General features: G+C 38.8%; 1 protein-coding gene across 2 annotated transcripts in view; it reads right to left on the minus strand.

Annotated features, from left to right (window-relative positions):
* The window catches only part of LOC126248326 (uncharacterized), a 241,071-nt gene that overhangs the window by 12,336 nt on the left and 211,653 nt on the right, over positions 1 to 17,082 (minus strand). For both annotated transcript variants that reach the window (XM_049949217.1, XM_049949218.1), the window contains 4 exons: positions 16,220 to 16,485; positions 7,876 to 8,045; positions 5,764 to 5,917; positions 5,464 to 5,611 (listed from right to left, as the gene is read on the minus strand). In XM_049949217.1, coding sequence (XP_049805174.1) covers positions 5,464 to 5,611; positions 5,764 to 5,917; positions 7,876 to 8,045; positions 16,220 to 16,485 — 738 coding nt within the window. The remainder of the gene's footprint in view (positions 1 to 5,463; positions 5,612 to 5,763; positions 5,918 to 7,875; positions 8,046 to 16,219; positions 16,486 to 17,082) is intronic.

The following is a 17,082-nucleotide window of genomic DNA, read 5'->3' on the forward strand; positions in this document are numbered from 1 at the left end:
TCGACTGCGCATATAATTTCCATTAATATGGAAAATCCAGTATGGAATAATGACAGTATTATGATAAGGATAGATTGCTACTCACCATCTAGAGAAGATATTGAGTCATAGACATGTGCAACAAAATGACTGCTAAATATGTGAGCTTTCATTGGTGACTAACGAAGACTGTGGTCAGTGGGATTATGGGAACACAGGATATATTGCAGGGAGAGTTCCCATCTGGGCAATTCAAAAAAGCACAATTTCTGAACTGCAGAGATGGGAACTCTCCCTGGAATATATCCTATGTTCCCATAACCTTCCCACTCACCCGACCCCACCCCACCCTTAACCTTCGTTGGTTCCCATCCTTCACCCAACTATGTTCTTCCCTTCTCCTACTCCAGCACTACACAGCTATGCAGCGTTCTATTCTACCAATGCACATCCAGTCTTTTTCTCTTTCTCTACTTTTCTCCTTTTCCATCCCCCCCCCCCCCCCCATGTACACTCTTGACTGCACCTAGCTGCCCTACCCTGTCCCCATCACATCCCTGCATGCTCCCACAAGTAGCAATTTACTGTCCCCAACTCCTGCCCCACTATTGTTCCCCATCCCTATCCCAGCCTCCTCCTTACCTCCACCATCCAGATTGCTTCTCCCATCATGCAAAGCTGCTTGAAATCCATTCTCAGTGGCCAGAGACAGTGGTCATGGGAGCACATGCACACATGTGTGTTTCTACTTTAGAAGAATGCCTTTTGGCCAAAAGCTTGCATGTTTAGCAGTCTTTTTGTTGTGCCTTTCTGTAACTCCACATCTCCTCTATATAATGAGTAGTAACCTACCCTTTTCATAATCTTGCATTAATATGGTACATTTTAAAATACTCAGGTATACAAAAGGTGGCATCACAATCTGGACACTGCAAGGATGTTTCTTTGTTCTCTGTACACTTTCCCTTTTGGCTTCTCACAGCCACTGGCACACACTTTGCAGACAAGTGGTGATGGTTATTTTATTCTTTTCAAAAATAAATGGTATGTAATTCTGCATGTAGTTAGACCTGGAGGTGCAAAGGTTTCTGGTCATTTATTGTGTATCGTGCCAATTAATTTCCTAACTCTACAAGAATGTGGGAGACAGAAAACTTTTTCACTTGCTCATATTTTTTGCCTCTTTGATAAATTACTAGGAGTTTACTGATGCCAATGTCGTGCAGATGGACACTTTTTCCTACCATTTTAATTACTGTCTCCTGACAGGATAAAAAGCAATCACTTGATTTGATTTATCCACTCTAGTCCACAAACATCCCAATAATTGAACATAACCATCTCAAAGCTGAGTAGTGTGCTAAATGTGGACCAGAAAAAACTTCAGTTGTTAGTAAAAGCAGTATGAGGCATAAAAAAGAGCAGTAATATGTAAGGAGCTGTTGTGAATCCCAGATTGAAAGATGCTTTTGTGTACGACTGCAATCATTCCCAACATGAGTATGATATCAGCTATCAACTGTTATGCTCAGTGTGAGCCATACTTCAAAGTAAAAAAACACTGCTATTTTCAGATACAAATCAGAGAAACAGTTTTTTGCAAGATTTATTCTACACATTGCATTAATAAGTAGTCTGCAGCAATTCATAAAGTACAAATCCTTTGATGGTAGGGATGTCAAGATATCAACAAGACAAGGAAACCAGATATGTAAATAATGTAAACAATGTGAGAAAGGAGAAGACTGTGATGACTTAACCAACTGCATATGACTGTAGAAGGATGTTGGAATAATAATAATAATAATAATTTTGTGTGGCTAAATGATGATTCATGGCAACGGCTTGCCGCCTCGGTTCCACCGGTTCCCCGTGAGATCACCGAAGTTAAGTGCTGTCGGGAGGGGTCGGCACTTGGATGGGTGACCACCCAGGCCGCCATGCACTGTTGCCATTTTTCGGGGTGCACTCAGCCTCGTCATGCCAATTGAGGAGCTACTCGAGCGAATAGTAGCGGCTTCGGTCAAGAATACCATCTTACGACCAGGACAGCGGTGTGCTGACCCCACACCCCTCCTATCTGCATCCTCCACCGAGAATGACATGGCAGTCGGATGGTCTTGGTAAGCCACTCATGGCCTGAAGACTGAGTGCTTTTTCTTTTTAAGTGATGATTCATGTAGATGGTCTTCATAGAACTGTGTTTAAGAATCTTCCGGCAGCAAATCAGAATCAATGAAGAAGGAAACTAAAAGTTTAAACTGCCACTGGCATTGTGGTTATTAGGAGGCTGACTAATAATTGGAGAGAAATGGGCAAAGGAGGTAACTGAAGCCTGTTTAAAGAAAAATTTTGATATTCATCTGGAACAATATGGGAAAACATAGAAAATCTAGGCACAGATGGACCAAAGGAGACTTTAATTCTGCTATTCGAATATTAGTCCAATGTCATAACCCCTGCACCATCTTATCTGGATGACACACTGAAGCATTTCAGTAGTAATAATAAGTTGAATTTAATAGACAGCTGTATGAATGTACTCTGAAAGGGAATGCAGAGCTCCACACATGCTTTGACTTAATACTGTATCTCTTAGCATCATGGTATTCATATTGAAAATGTATATATATGTCCAGACATCTCATATCAACACTTGCCAGACAAGTTACTGACATTCATAGTGCAAGAATGTATCTCTACCTAAGTAGTGTATCCTATAGTTATAGTCTGTCAGCAAACTAAAGAGAGGGAATATGAATCTCCACTTCGCTTACCCAGCTATTCCAGAAGGAACATGAATAGGTTATTGTGCAAGATGGTTGTGCCAACCCTTACACAGCATGCCTTTTAAAAGTGTGGCTAATACACTGTGTACAGATACAGAGAGGTTGGCATGTGTTTCTTTTTCACTAGATGCATTAATACTGTTCTTTTAGATAACAACATTACAGGGAAAATTACTTTAAAACAGAAATTTAAATAACCAGTTCTCATGGATTTTAAAATATGATGCATGGATCTTTAACAAATGCAGAAAAAAATGCCTGCCAGCCTGGATGAATGTTTCTCCACAATGTCCTGGATCAATTTTTATAGGGTTTTCCCCACATTACAGAGTGTTTAGCTATTTTCTGATTGATGTAGATGTCTCGCAACATTTGTGGGTGAGCAATTTGTTGAAACTGTATATAATGACTGGTTTCATACTAAAATTCTTTAGGTTATATATTTTGTTGTTCACTTCTAAGATGATATTTTGTTGCAGTGCTGACTTTTGCATATATAACACACCTTAGATTAGGACTTCCAATATTAAGTAAATGTTCTTTTTGTGTCACTTCTAACAAAAGAACTAATCAGCTTAAAAATGGCTGGACCCTCTTTACTATGGAAATGCCTTCTCTTCACATAGTTCCCAAGTTCTTAAATGTAAATGATTTACCTATCTATTTATCTAACTTTCATCCGGGACTGCACTGGACATCATCAGAGGCACTCGTCCACTGAGTCTTGCCGACTGACCAGTTTGATGTCCAAGAGTGACATATATAGTTTAGAAAAGGGGTCATGGGCAAAGTAACACATGATGAGTGGAGATAATCCTTGTCAAAGATAAAACTCAACTATCGATTGTTGTTTTGTCAAAGATAAAATTGTCTAGTGATTCTGCAAAGCTACTGTCCATATGTCACTAAGCTTCATTGCCTCCTCTTTCCTATTCAAATTATCCTGAGGCTTATAAATTTCAATGGCTTCTCTAAATGGTTGTGGATAATTTAACTTTAAGTTTGAAGAACATTCTGGACAATTTGAGCAAATGATTGTCCACCCAGATCACCCAACATGAATCCCATTGAACGTTCATGGGACATAATCAAGAAGTCAGTTCATGCACAAAGCCCTCCACTGGCAACACTTTCGGAATTATGGATGGCTACAGAGACAGCATGGCTCAATATTTCTGTGGGGGCTGCCAACAACTTGTGGAGACCATACCACATCAAGTTGCTGCATTATGCTGTGCAAAAGGAGGTCTGACACAATATTAGGAGGTATCCCATGACCTGGTCACCTCAGTGTATACACACTGTTGTCCAGCCAGTTCCAAAAAAATGAGATAAAACAGTTGTAAAGAACTACTACCCCTTTCATTGTTGTCAGCAGAAATTTGTTTTTATGTACAGTCCAATCTATAAATATTTAATTCGGATAAACAATTTAGATTCTGAACAGGACTGTCAGCTGAATGGGCCATATTGACCTTGGCAGAATACATATTAGAACCAACATATCAAAAATTTTTACCATTGAGAAATTTTAGATTTGGTTCTAGCTTTTGATTATATTACCTGTGGCATCTAAATGCAAAAGTAAAAATGTCATAGAACAGCTAATACAGCATATTAATAGTTCTTGTTTTACCTGTATGACTGATATCCATATGTGCCCTTTCTACATCCATTGCTTAGCAATAGGTGCTTAAATTTGAAGCCACAAGTCATGGTGTACTATATGATTCTGTCTTGGATCTTTAATTATTTCTAATATACTTTAATGATCTCCCACTTACAGTACCACACGATGCAATTTAAGTAATTTTTGCAGCTTATAAAAGTATAGAAATCCAAAAATATTTGCAGTCCTTTTACTTAAAGGGCAGCTTGCAAAATATTTGAAAATATCAATTCATAGTTCAGGGGGAATGAAGTGTCACAAGATCAAATTCAGTACAGTACTTCTGATAGAATACAGATCCTTTTGATTCGGTATGATAGTTTGACTCTCATATTTGTTATCTATTATACAGAGTCTTTTCTCAGCAGATATTCAAGATTTATGGATGCCAGTAGACAGTTAAGTGGGGACACCAAAGTTAGGTGGGGACACAAAGAGACTTTTTATCGTCTAGTCCACTGGTCAGATATGTGGAGTTTTCAGAGTTGCAGTCGTAGAGCTACAAGTCTCTTTTTAGTGAGGTGTGAGTTACGACAATTTAATATGTACTGCAGGTAGAAAGGAGGTGGCTGAATCTAAGTAATGCAGTTTTATGCACATAGTGATGAATGAAGTGGACATAGAATTGCCTAATAAATATTTTCATTAAGAGCTGAGGGTTAATTTAATTGTAAGGCAGAACTATGTTGTTGGACCACATGGGTTATGATGAGAAATGTTTTTTGCACTCAAAGGAAAGTAAAAAGTCAGCATCTTGTAGGTAATGTAGTGGAGTTTAAGACTGAATTAAGGATTTATCTGTTGGTGAATTTTTAATACTCTGCTGAAGATGAATCCTTAAAATTTATTAATTAAATTACAATACTTGCATACCAGTACTGTTATACCATTTTATTAATTTTAATCATTGTATTGTATTGCATTTCTTTCAATTCTTTCCAAATACCATAGATTTCACAGATGTATGCCACTCAAATTAACATTTTTTCATTAAAAAAATTTCACTTGTGAGTATTTATTGCTTACCTTTGCAAGGCACTGTAATGATCGATGAAGACTTCTGGATGTTGTTCCAAAGTCAATCACAATATCAACCTCTCCTTCACAAGCATCCTTTGTACGTTCAATTAACTGCTTTTCATAAAGGTCTTCATTCCACTGCACAACATTAACCCTGTTGGTGTTTGAAAGAAATAATATTCTAATTAATCCTATTTTGTAAATTAGATTTGATAGTCAAATGAAATTTTAAATGATAATCAATTTTCATGAATAATGTAAGTCTGACATATTAGAGGAACAATATATTTATACTGAACAATATACCTTTCACGTTCCTTTGCCAAAACAAAGCCTTCATCCTTGAGAGAAGCAACTGTTAGTTGAACTCTGTCCTTTGTGCTACTGTACTTATACGATGCAATACGCATTGCCCACAAGGCAAGTCCTCCTGTTCCCACAATGAGAATCTTGCACTTTCCTGTAACAAAGCAGATGTCCATAGAGTGTATGTTTCCCATGAAATCAATATTCACGAGATAATATTATTTACTGAATATAATTCATCATCTTATATGCCCTACTCTTGTACTTTTTAAATTCATAATTAATGTAACACTTGTGCTGAGCTGGAAAATATATTGAACATACAGTAGCCTACAGCAAAAAAAGGCTCACTTTGGTGAGGTCAGTCAGTTGGGGAATCTCAGTCAGTCATCAGTCATCAGATAGGTTTTTTCGACATTTAATACAGGGATTAGCCTCATTCAGCAGACAGTTTTTAGGTTCCGAATGCAACTGTGATTTGACTAGTGAGTTTCATTACACACTGTCTTCAATTAATTTTCTGAACTTATTTATTTAATGGATGACTGAATACTGTCTACCTTCCAACTCAACAGCTACATTTAAGATGCATTATAAAATTTCAAGTGCAGCAGGCATGTCAGAAGCAAAGCATTGCCACAGATACAGTGTTTGGAGCCAATTAAGTGCAGACCACCATGGGTGAGAGACTGATTAATTACTTATCCCAACAGGGCATCTCCTGGCTGTGAAGCAATTGTTGTCATCCTTCAATTGTCAGATACCAGTGCAACCAAGCCAACTTCATTGATGAACAATGCATTATCTTTGTCTTTTTGCTTAGAGTACAATAATGCTACTGTACTTTTTCCTTTTTTTCCCATTTTCTTTATTTATCTCTTTATCCTCTTTCTTCATTTATTTTATGACAATTATCTAACATTTGTTCTAAAACCTCTGTCTCATTTCTGCACACAGTTTGCACTGATACAATGAGTAGGTGGGAAAGAGTACACATCTGTTAATGTTCAAATCTCTGTGAAATACACAACAGACCGTAGCACTTATTTTTCCACCGATTTCTCAATGTATTTGATAATGTGCAGTGGCAATATGAAATTGAGTGTGGATGGAGTGATGCCAATGTATTATTATCACTTACACATCATACTCTGCTCTTAATGCCAGTGACACAAGCTCTGCCCATGAATTTTGAAGTTTTCAGCTTTTGGTTTTGATACAGAAGCTACTGTAAATTCCATACCTCTCAAGGATGGACATGTCAAAAACTGTTTTTTCTTTGTTTTTATTTTTCTAATAAAGAAGCCACCATCCTATTCTGGAAATGTATGGCAAATTATATATTCACAGACAATGTGGAACTTAGCTGTTAAATGTCTTCAGAGTTCATTTGCCACACTTATCTGTTGTTTTCTATACCTTTCTGATTTTTCTGTATTGTTTAGCTATTAGGTAGCTAGGTTAGTTTTAATACTCCATCAAGATCAAGGACATCACAGATAGAGCACTAGCTCATTTGGATAATACACTGGAGGAAATTGTCCATGCCCTTCCTGAATGTATCACTCATGTCATGTAATGTAAGTAAACTATACAAAATCCATATCAGGATGGATGGAAGGGGATTTAAAACTCCACTGCCCACAAATACCATCTCAGTGACATAAACACTATTCATGTTTGCTAGCTAAAGTTGTTTAGGCTACTGTATCCCATATGCTTGCATTGATGCCGAATTGTTAAGACAACAAAGTTTCTCACAGCTTTATGTATGACTTGTAAAAAAAAATGAAATTCTGTAGTAAGTGGTGAGTGGAATTTCTGTCTTCCACACACATATTTACAAGAAAATTTGAAAAGTAATTCCCACCAATTTCTTCACCATAAAACAAAAAGTGATTAAAGTTCTAAAAACTTTGCAGAGAAAACTGCAGATAAAAATTTCCAACTACATTCAGATCCAATTCTTGAAAGAGATAAGAGCAATCATACAGAATAAAAATTATAATTTTCATCATCTTTGATGGATTTTAATGTAATAGCATTCTATCTCTTTAATTTACGGAATACAGTGTATTTTGGGAGTAATAGTAATATAAACACAGATCATACCATTTTCATCGCGTTTCTGCAATATACTTTCAACATACTGGTGTGCTGATGTCACAGTATTCATTGCTAAAAGTGCTCCTGTAGGAAGCATTGCAGCGACACTTAATGGTATGCTCTCAGGAATCTTCACCAAATATTTCAGCTCAGGCACAGTAATGTACTCAGCATATCTGAAAAAAAGGACATACATTTCTCTTCAGTCCACACTAGACCACAACAAATACCAATGTTCAATCATTCAGCTGATAAGCCTGCCCTATGAGAAATATGTGATTTCACCATTGAACATGTTTGTTGAAAAGATTCTATTTGTAAGCATTGATGCTCCAGTGTCTTAATATCAATGATGATGCCACTGCTTGAAATGCTCATCAGTACTTTCAAATTACATTTGCATGTACTTCACCCAGTGAGAAGAAATATTACAAGTCACTACTATGTTCATTAATGATTGTTAGGAGTAACATGGGAATTATACTCTTTTGACTAGGGAGGGTCATACTATTGCTCATTTGGTTGTTCTCATTATGAGTTATGGATGGTATGTCTGAAGTGTAACTGTGTAGTGTGAATGACAGTAATGTAAGATTTTAAGAGATGTTTCATATCTGTATTGTCAAGAATGAATATGGATATCATATTAATCGGTATGGGTTGTCAGTTTCTCCTGACATAATTCTCACAACTTTATATTAGCTACAGAAAACTACCTTCGTATCTGGATGGTTGGGAATGCCTTTAGCAGAATATGTCACATAAGGATGTTTTGGCTTGTATCAAAGAGTTTTAAAGATATGTGCAACTTTGTAAATTCATAAATTGTATGCTTAGATAATCTGGCACTCTGTGTCATGGTGCATTCAAACTTCATGTTACCTCTGTATCCACATTTCTACTTTCCAAGCAACTATACAAGGTACTGTGGTTGGTGGACTATTAATAGTATGCTACTGTCAGTCCCCAATCTTTGTCCTCTTCCCACCAACTGTATTAATAACAGATAATGCACTACAATAATTAAATGAGCTCTAGGTGGAAGACAGTGGTATGTTTCCCAACACAGTTTGCTGTATCTGTCCTCAGAATTTCAGGAGTGCACATCCTTTCTCTTAACATATTTGAGTACTTCTGTGATACACTCATGCTGACTGTACACTCTCATAGTAAACTGTACAGCTATTCTGTGAATTTTGTTTGTGTCTTCCAGTAACACTCTTTGGTCAGGGTATCATACAGACAAGCAACACTCAAACTCCATTTCATAATCAGCATTGGCACCACTTCTGCCTTGGAGTCTCATTGCTCATTTTCCTGCTAGTTTTCATTGCCTATAAAAACTTCTATTACTTGTTGCTGATACTACATCATCAACAACAGGATATATTAAACTGCCTTCTTAAGTCTTCTATATTTCCTAAAGAGTACTGTGAATAACTTCTTCCTGATGAGTGCACTTGTCTAGAATAAATGGAGCACAATCTCAAACTCAGTAACAATGGGAAAGAAAATCAAGCATATTCTCTTCAAAGTAACCATCTTAGCTTTAGGCTTAATTGATTCAATGAAATCACAGAAAATCTAAATTCAGATAATCATATGGCGATTTCAGCACCTACCACTCACCGCCCCCCCCCCCCCCTCCACCCTCCTTCCACTTTAATGTGAAAGGAAGGGATATAGATTAGTGTTTAGTGTTTCATCTATGATGAAGTAATTAGAGGTAGAGCACAAAATTGGACTGTGGAAGGATGCTACAGGAAGCTGACCATGTTATTTTCAGAGGAAGTGTTCCAATATTGGCCTTAAGTGATTGAAGGAAACCACCTAAAAACAAAATCATGGTGGTTAGATGGTGATTTTAACCACCATCCTTCTGAATGGGAGTCAAGTACCTCAACCATTTTGCTACCTATCATGTTGCTATTACAAACAGCAATAGCCCAGACTACTATGATCTATGGAATTCCATGTAGTGACTGCACAAACTATTAGAGGACTGAAAGTAACCAAATTAGACCTCACTTGCTCAACAATTATTTTCCATAGCATTATGTAGTTTTTTCAGGAATGCACTGAAAGAGAGGAGGTCTTGTTTAAGAGTGAACCAGGTCACAGTCAGAAAAGCAATTTTTTGTTGGCAGGTGATCTTTCAGTTAAGTCAGTATTCTGGATTTTGGTATAGTGGTGTTCACAATTGACTTAAGATTAAAATGTTCATTGTGGGGTGGCCATTAAACATCAAAACAACCATCAGATTCAGCAGTACATTTTGTACATACTGGATTTCAGTTGTTATTCCTGATATACTATGCCTAGCTGCTTACATCTACATGGTTAATGTCTATATATCTGCCACTTCAAGTATCCCCACAACCAAATTCTACAGTCACAAAGTGTAACATGTGAAGACATTGGAGACTACTGTTGATGGAGAGTGTGACTGAGGACACAGTTATTGTAAAATTCTGTCTGTAGCAATTGACTGATAGGAGATTTAATATGTGGAAGCATCTCTCAAAGAGGGAATCGTGCTCAACACACAATCTACATGCATAACAGTGACAGGATCAGTTTGATATGTACTGATGTGGACTTCCTTAAATCAACAGAGACCATGATGGAAGACCGTAACTCTGCACCATACTGTCATCATGGGGCAATGGAAAGGTGGTTCTGCAATCATGTATGGATATCTGTCACCTATTGTAGCTGTTAGGCACTTTTACACCTTATCTATCAGTTGTTCATTTAACATCCACTCTCCACTCTTTGCTACTTATAGAAAATCCAATTCACACATTATTGTTGTCTTGCAAATTCCTAATTTCAGTATCTTTTGTGATGAATTTAGTAATGATGTGCAATGGTGACTGCACATCTGCTATTTCAAGGATTCCCACAAACAAAACCTACAGTGACAAACTGTAATGTTTAAGTACATTAGAGGCCATACTTTCTGGAAAGAATGACTGAGGACAGAGTTATTGCCAAATAGCAATCATAGCATTTGACAGTGGATGGACAGAGCATGTGTGTTTGTGTTTTAGTGCCCCAAGCAGCGATCAACACACATGGCACATTCTCCTAATTTCAATAATAATTCTTGGACAAAATCGCTATAGAATTTTCCTGATTTAGGAGCTAACAAAACATACCTCATAAATATAACTCCAATTTATTGTGGTACCTGCCTTTGTATTTGGCAAATATGAAGTTACTATTCAAGTCTCAACCTCCTACAGCTGCACTTGATCATATAATCACAGTTGAGAAACAATTTCACTTTTCATCTAGTCTGCTATATTAATTTGTCAGCCTAATTATATTTTTAATAAATGTAAAATTTATGTACTGATACTAAATAAATATGGCCAGCAGAGTGAAAGGATTTAATAAAAAGTAATGTGTAATATTTCTTGAAGGGGGATCTTTAGTGATAGTACAATAACTCCTAGACAACACAACCTAATATTGGAAAAGAAAGGGAAGCTATAGCTCAGAAAGTTATTCATAGTGATGTCAAAGACAAACACAAGCTCAGACAAAAACTGCAGGAAATTGACTATGGACTTTGAGAATCTTACATGTTGATACTTTTACTTTCTAATGGCATTTGCAACTCATTATAAGAATGAATTTAGTATGAATTGTGAAAGCCACAACCACAATACTAGAAGTAAAAACGTTTTCCATGTAGACTGTTTCCCTGTCTGGTGTTCAGAATGAAATTTTATTTTCCAGTTCAAAAGGCTATAACATGTTCCTAATAGGTGAGACATTAATCAGGAAATTCTATATTCCCAGATAACCAAACCTAAATGAAATAAGTACCATATTAGTCACTCCTGTAATTTATTGGAAAACTTGGACCCTGAGATATAAATTCTCGTGAACACCAATGTTCATGTTGAACAGGTTATTAACTTGTCCAGTATATAGATACTGGTTTTCTTAGTAATGAAGTACTCTAGACGTAACTCCCACAAACACCTGGGTGAAGAGATTAGCTCTAGTTATGATTAATGTACTTTGCACAAGTTTCCCACAGTGGCTGCTTCTGATTAGCTTGTACCACACCCTCGAACGATCTAGTACATCATAGGATTTACAGGACACACTATGTGAGAGAGAGAGAGAGAGAAACTATGGAAGATGAAAATGAGAATTGTGGGACAGGAATATGAACTCCCATTTTGTGTATGAGTACTGGTCCCCAGTCCTTTGCTAGTTTATCTTGAAATTTTCCCATATGCATTGACTGTCCATTGTGTATGTGCTGTGCGCAACTCCTACACTTCTTCTTCCAGTTGGATGTTAGACGATACAACCACCTCTCATGATTTTAGAATTTTTCTGGGGCTTTGTTGTATAATGTTGCAGTTACATATAAATTTTAAAAAAATGATTTAGGTGAAGGAAGAGTGTTTCCTTGGTTCACAGATGTTGATTGCATCTCAGCAGCTGCTGTAAAAAAAATCTGTTAGTGACTGTTCAGATCTTACATGTGAGCAAAATATGATTTATATCCCCTATTGGTACACAGTCAACAACAGATAATCGGTCTATTCTTCAGCTTCTTCTACATGCTTCCAAACAACATGTGTCTTCAAACTTTTGCATCATACTTTCATTGCAGCAAATGATTTTGCATCTTTTGCATTCCCAGTAAATAAAGTATTTCACATTGAACAATTGCAGTTGGAGCTCTGATGATAATAACTTCACTAACAGAAGAGAACATTGTCTCACACTAACTTAAATAAAAACACAATGTATACAGTCAAAAAATTTTCAGTTCATTTGATTTACGGTGTACTTTGGAGACATTGCTCTATCACCAGGTGTCAGTTCTGGTGTTTAGCTCGGGTGTATTGCTCATGGGAAACAAACAGTGTCAAATCATTTGCAGTACTGTACACCTTCACTGTGTCTCAGATGGCTGCATTTGAGCATAACATATTCACTGATTACAAAACTTACCAGAGATGTAACATTGTCAGAATCACAGGAGCAATGAACCTGAACTAAACTCCAGAACTGCTATCTGATGATGGAGCAAAGCCTCTAAAACTTCTTGCACATAAGCAAATTAAAAAAAATCAATTTAATGGCTGGGTACAGTGCAGTTTTATTCATATTTAAAGGAAAAATTCTTGAAAGTAGCCTACTTATCATACACATACAGTACGTAAAGATGCATTACCATTACAGAATATATGTCTGCAGTAGGAAACATTAAACACAGTAAGTTCAACTTCCATATTCACTGCAACAGAAATGAAAAGTCCCTGACAGCAAATTCCGACTAATGAGTGCTCACAGACATGCATACACTGCCTGAGCAAAAGTATCCAGACACCCTACGTAATGCAAAATTGACCACTAGATGTCACAAGAGGTGAACCAACCATTATAAAATCAGGCAGGGAGTATTATATTGTCAGTACAGAAGCAGTAACAGCAGAAGCAGTAACACTCAGGAGAGCTCAACGAATTCCATTGTGCACTAATAACTGGATGCCATCAGAGTAACAAAACTATGAGGGCATTTCAACCCTTCTAAGGCTACCCAAGTCGACTGCTGGTGATGTCACTGTGAAGTTGAAACATAAAGGCACAACCACAGATATATGAAGACCAGACAGACATCATGTATGGACAAACAGGGACCACTGAGCATGACATCAGGGCGGGCAGTTATCTGCAGCTGTTTGCTAATAACGCTGGGAGTACAAGACGGTGTCAAAGATAAGTGACTGTAGGTTAATACAAGATGACCTAGACAAAATTTCCATTTGGTGTGATGAATGGCAGCCGACTCTTCTTGACGAGAAATGTAAGTTAATGCAGATTAGTAGGAAATACAAACTTGTAATCACTGCTATTTTTCTGGGGGAACACTGGGGGATGCGTACCCCTAAACTTTTTCATTGACAAAGTAATTTTTTTACGATGTTGAGAACTTGGAAGAGTGCTAAAGATTTATTTCATGGACATAAATTTTTTATTTCATCTTTTCATGGTGGTAATGGCAATACGAACCAATGCAGATTTTGGTGGGTAAAGGTTAAAGTATGTGTTCGGTAATATTTCTTTGTGTTGTTTTGTATGTTGGAGGGTTGATTGGACTCACCTGTTTCGTTTGAGGTGTATTACAGGTCAATTGAAGTGTACGATACCATTTTCTTTATTGTTCAGGTGTTTATGGGAATCTGCTTCATTTGAGGTGATGTAAACTGAAGTGTTCGATACCACATTCTCGGTATCGCTTGCTTTATTTGAGCTGCAGTCAACTGAAGAGTCCGATACCACTTTTTTGTAGTTCGATATGTTGATGACGTCATGGCTAAAAGCAGACGGGTGGTATCCCATGCTTCAGTTATAAGTAATTTTCGCTGCATTATATCCAATGTCAGAGTACTCTCAAACTTTTTTCTAGAAAAAAAAGCCCTGCTTGTAATGTTTGGATACTGCATTGCTAGTGTTCTGCTTGACACAGTCTCGTCATTTAAATATCTGGGTGTAATGTTGCGAAGCAATATGAAATGGAACGAGCGTGTAAGGACTGTAGTAGGGAACGCGAATGGTTGTTAATTGTGCGAATTTTAGGAAAGTGTGGTTCACCTGTACAGCAATTCGAATATATGATGCTAGTGCGACCTATTCTGATGCTAGTGCGACCTATTCTTGAGTAATTCTGGAGTGTTTGGGATCTGCACCAGGTCGGATTGAAAGAAGACATCAAAGCAGTTCAGAGGTGAGCTGTTAGATTTGTTACCGGTAGGTTTGTTCAGCACGCACGTGTTACGGATATGCTTCGGGAGCTCGACTGTGAATCCCAGCAAGGAAGAAGAGATTCATTTGGAAGAAAACTACTGAGAAAGTTCAGAGAATTGGCATTTGAAGCTGACTACTGAACGATTCTACTGCCACCAACATATATTTCGCTTAGGGATCGAGAATATAAGAGACTAGAAATTAGAGATCATATAGAGGCATGTAGACAGTCGTTTTTCCCTCGTTCTATCTGCGAGGGGAACAGGAAAAGAAACGACTAGTTGTGGTAGAGGGTGCCCTCCGCCACGCACCGTACTGTGGCTTACGGAGTACGTATGTAAATATAAATAAATGTGAACGTAAATGCGGAGAGCGGCTGTAAAAAAAATCGCACGAAATCAGAGGAAGGAAATGTTCGTGAGTTTCGAAGTGCTATCAGCTGCCCAGGTAACACACCAACTGTGTGCAGTGAGTTAAAAAGAATAGAGTGCAATGGCCGAACAGCTCCTGATAGCCACATATTTCTGTAATTAGTGCTGAGTTATGCTTGAGATGGTGTAAAGAGCGGTGCCACTGGACCGTGGATGACTGGAAATGAGTGTTTTGGAGTGATAAATTACGCTAAACATTGTGACAAACCGATGGAAAGGTTTGGGTTTGGCGAATGCCTGGAGAATGTCACCTGCAATCCTGTGTAGTACAGAGGAGGTGGCGTTACAGTGTGGGGGTATTTTTCGTGGTTAGGGTGCGGTTCAAAAATGGTTCAAATGGCTCTGAGCACTATGGGACTTAACATCTATGGTCATCAGTCCCCTAGAACTTAGAACTACTTAAACCTAACTAACCTAAGGACATCACACAACACCCAGTCATCACGAGGCAGAGAAAATCCCTGACCCCGCCGGGAATCGAACCCGTGAAAAGGGTGTGGTCCCCTTATTGCGCTGATGTACAGTAGAGGAACAGTTCGGAGACGATAACTGATTATGAGCATGACAGTGCACCCTATGATAGAGCAGCATCTGTGAAGTAACGGCTGTGCAGTATAATTTTCAAAAAATGGTTCAACTGTCTCTGAGCACTATGGGACTTAACATCTGAGGTCATCAGTCCCCTAGAACTTAGAACTACTTAAACCTAACTAACCTAAGGACATCACACCCATCCATGCCCGAGGCAGGATTCGAACCTGCGACCGTACCGGTCGCGCGGTTCGAGACTGAAGCGCCTAGAACCGCTCGGCCACACCGGCAGGCTAATTTTCCTGAAAAGGACTGGCCTGTCCAGAGTCCCAATCTGAACGCAATGGGTCGACTTTGGGTTGAGTTAGAAAGTCGACTTCGCTCCAGATCCGAGCGCCTAACATCACTATCTTTTCTCGTTTCGCCTCTCGAGGAAGAACGGGCTGTCATTCGCCTACAGGCATTCAGACATTTAATTGAAAGAGTCCCCAGCAGAGTTCAAAGCCGTCATAAAGCAGAAGGGAGCACACACTCCATATTAATGTCCAGGTACCCGTGATCGTATAGTGTATAAGGCAGCTATTCTGAAATGCTAGCGTCCGTACCCATTGGGAACGCCCTCGTAGGGGTAGAGCACGACGTGATCTCCGACGGAGAGCCCCCCGGGGCCGGCTGTGGCGGGGTCTGCGCGCTCGCCCAGCGACTCGACGATGCCGGCCACCTCGTAGCCCGGGAAGAGGGCGCCGTCGCGCACGCCGTAGTGCGCCGGGCTCTGCGTCGGCTCCTGCGAAGTCGACTCCTGCGACGACACCGACGACATCGACGACACGGACGGCGAGCGCCGCCGGTAGCAGGCTCCGGCGCACACTACCTGCAAAGCCGCGTCCTAGCTTTAGCGATGTGGCAGGAGGCTGTGTCAGTTCCGTGTTCACTATAAACGTTATGATGTGGAAGTTAAACAACAGATGGCACAATTAGAAACTACATGTTGTTTCTGACTTATTATTTCTATTCGAGGAGTTGTAAAGGGGGAACAGTCTGAATCTGAAAAAGCTTCTGCTGTCTGTCAGACATTTTATTTAATTGGGCAGATCATCCAAGAGTTTTATAGCTGAATATTGTACTCCTTTCTGTACCAAAGATAGATTGGCCCTGAGCACTATGGGACTTAACATCTATGGTCATCAGTCCCCTAGAACTTAGAACTACTTAAACCTAACTAACCTAAGGACAGCACACAACACCCAGTCATCACGAGGCAGAGAAAATCCCTGACCCCGCCGGAAATCGAACCCGGGAACCCGGGCGTGGGAAGCGAGAACGCTACCGCACGACCACGAGCTGCGGACAAAGATAGATTCACTAGAGGGAAGCGCACATTAATTTTCCTTCTAATATTTTGTTGGTAAATATCTCTATTACTCTCAAATCTCAATGGATGGTAGAAAAATTTCGTGAGTGAATAAAT

Source organism: Schistocerca nitens, chromosome 3 (assembly GCF_023898315.1).
Source record: "Schistocerca nitens isolate TAMUIC-IGC-003100 chromosome 3, iqSchNite1.1, whole genome shotgun sequence".
Classification (NCBI taxonomy): Eukaryota; Metazoa; Arthropoda; class Insecta; order Orthoptera; family Acrididae; genus Schistocerca; species Schistocerca nitens.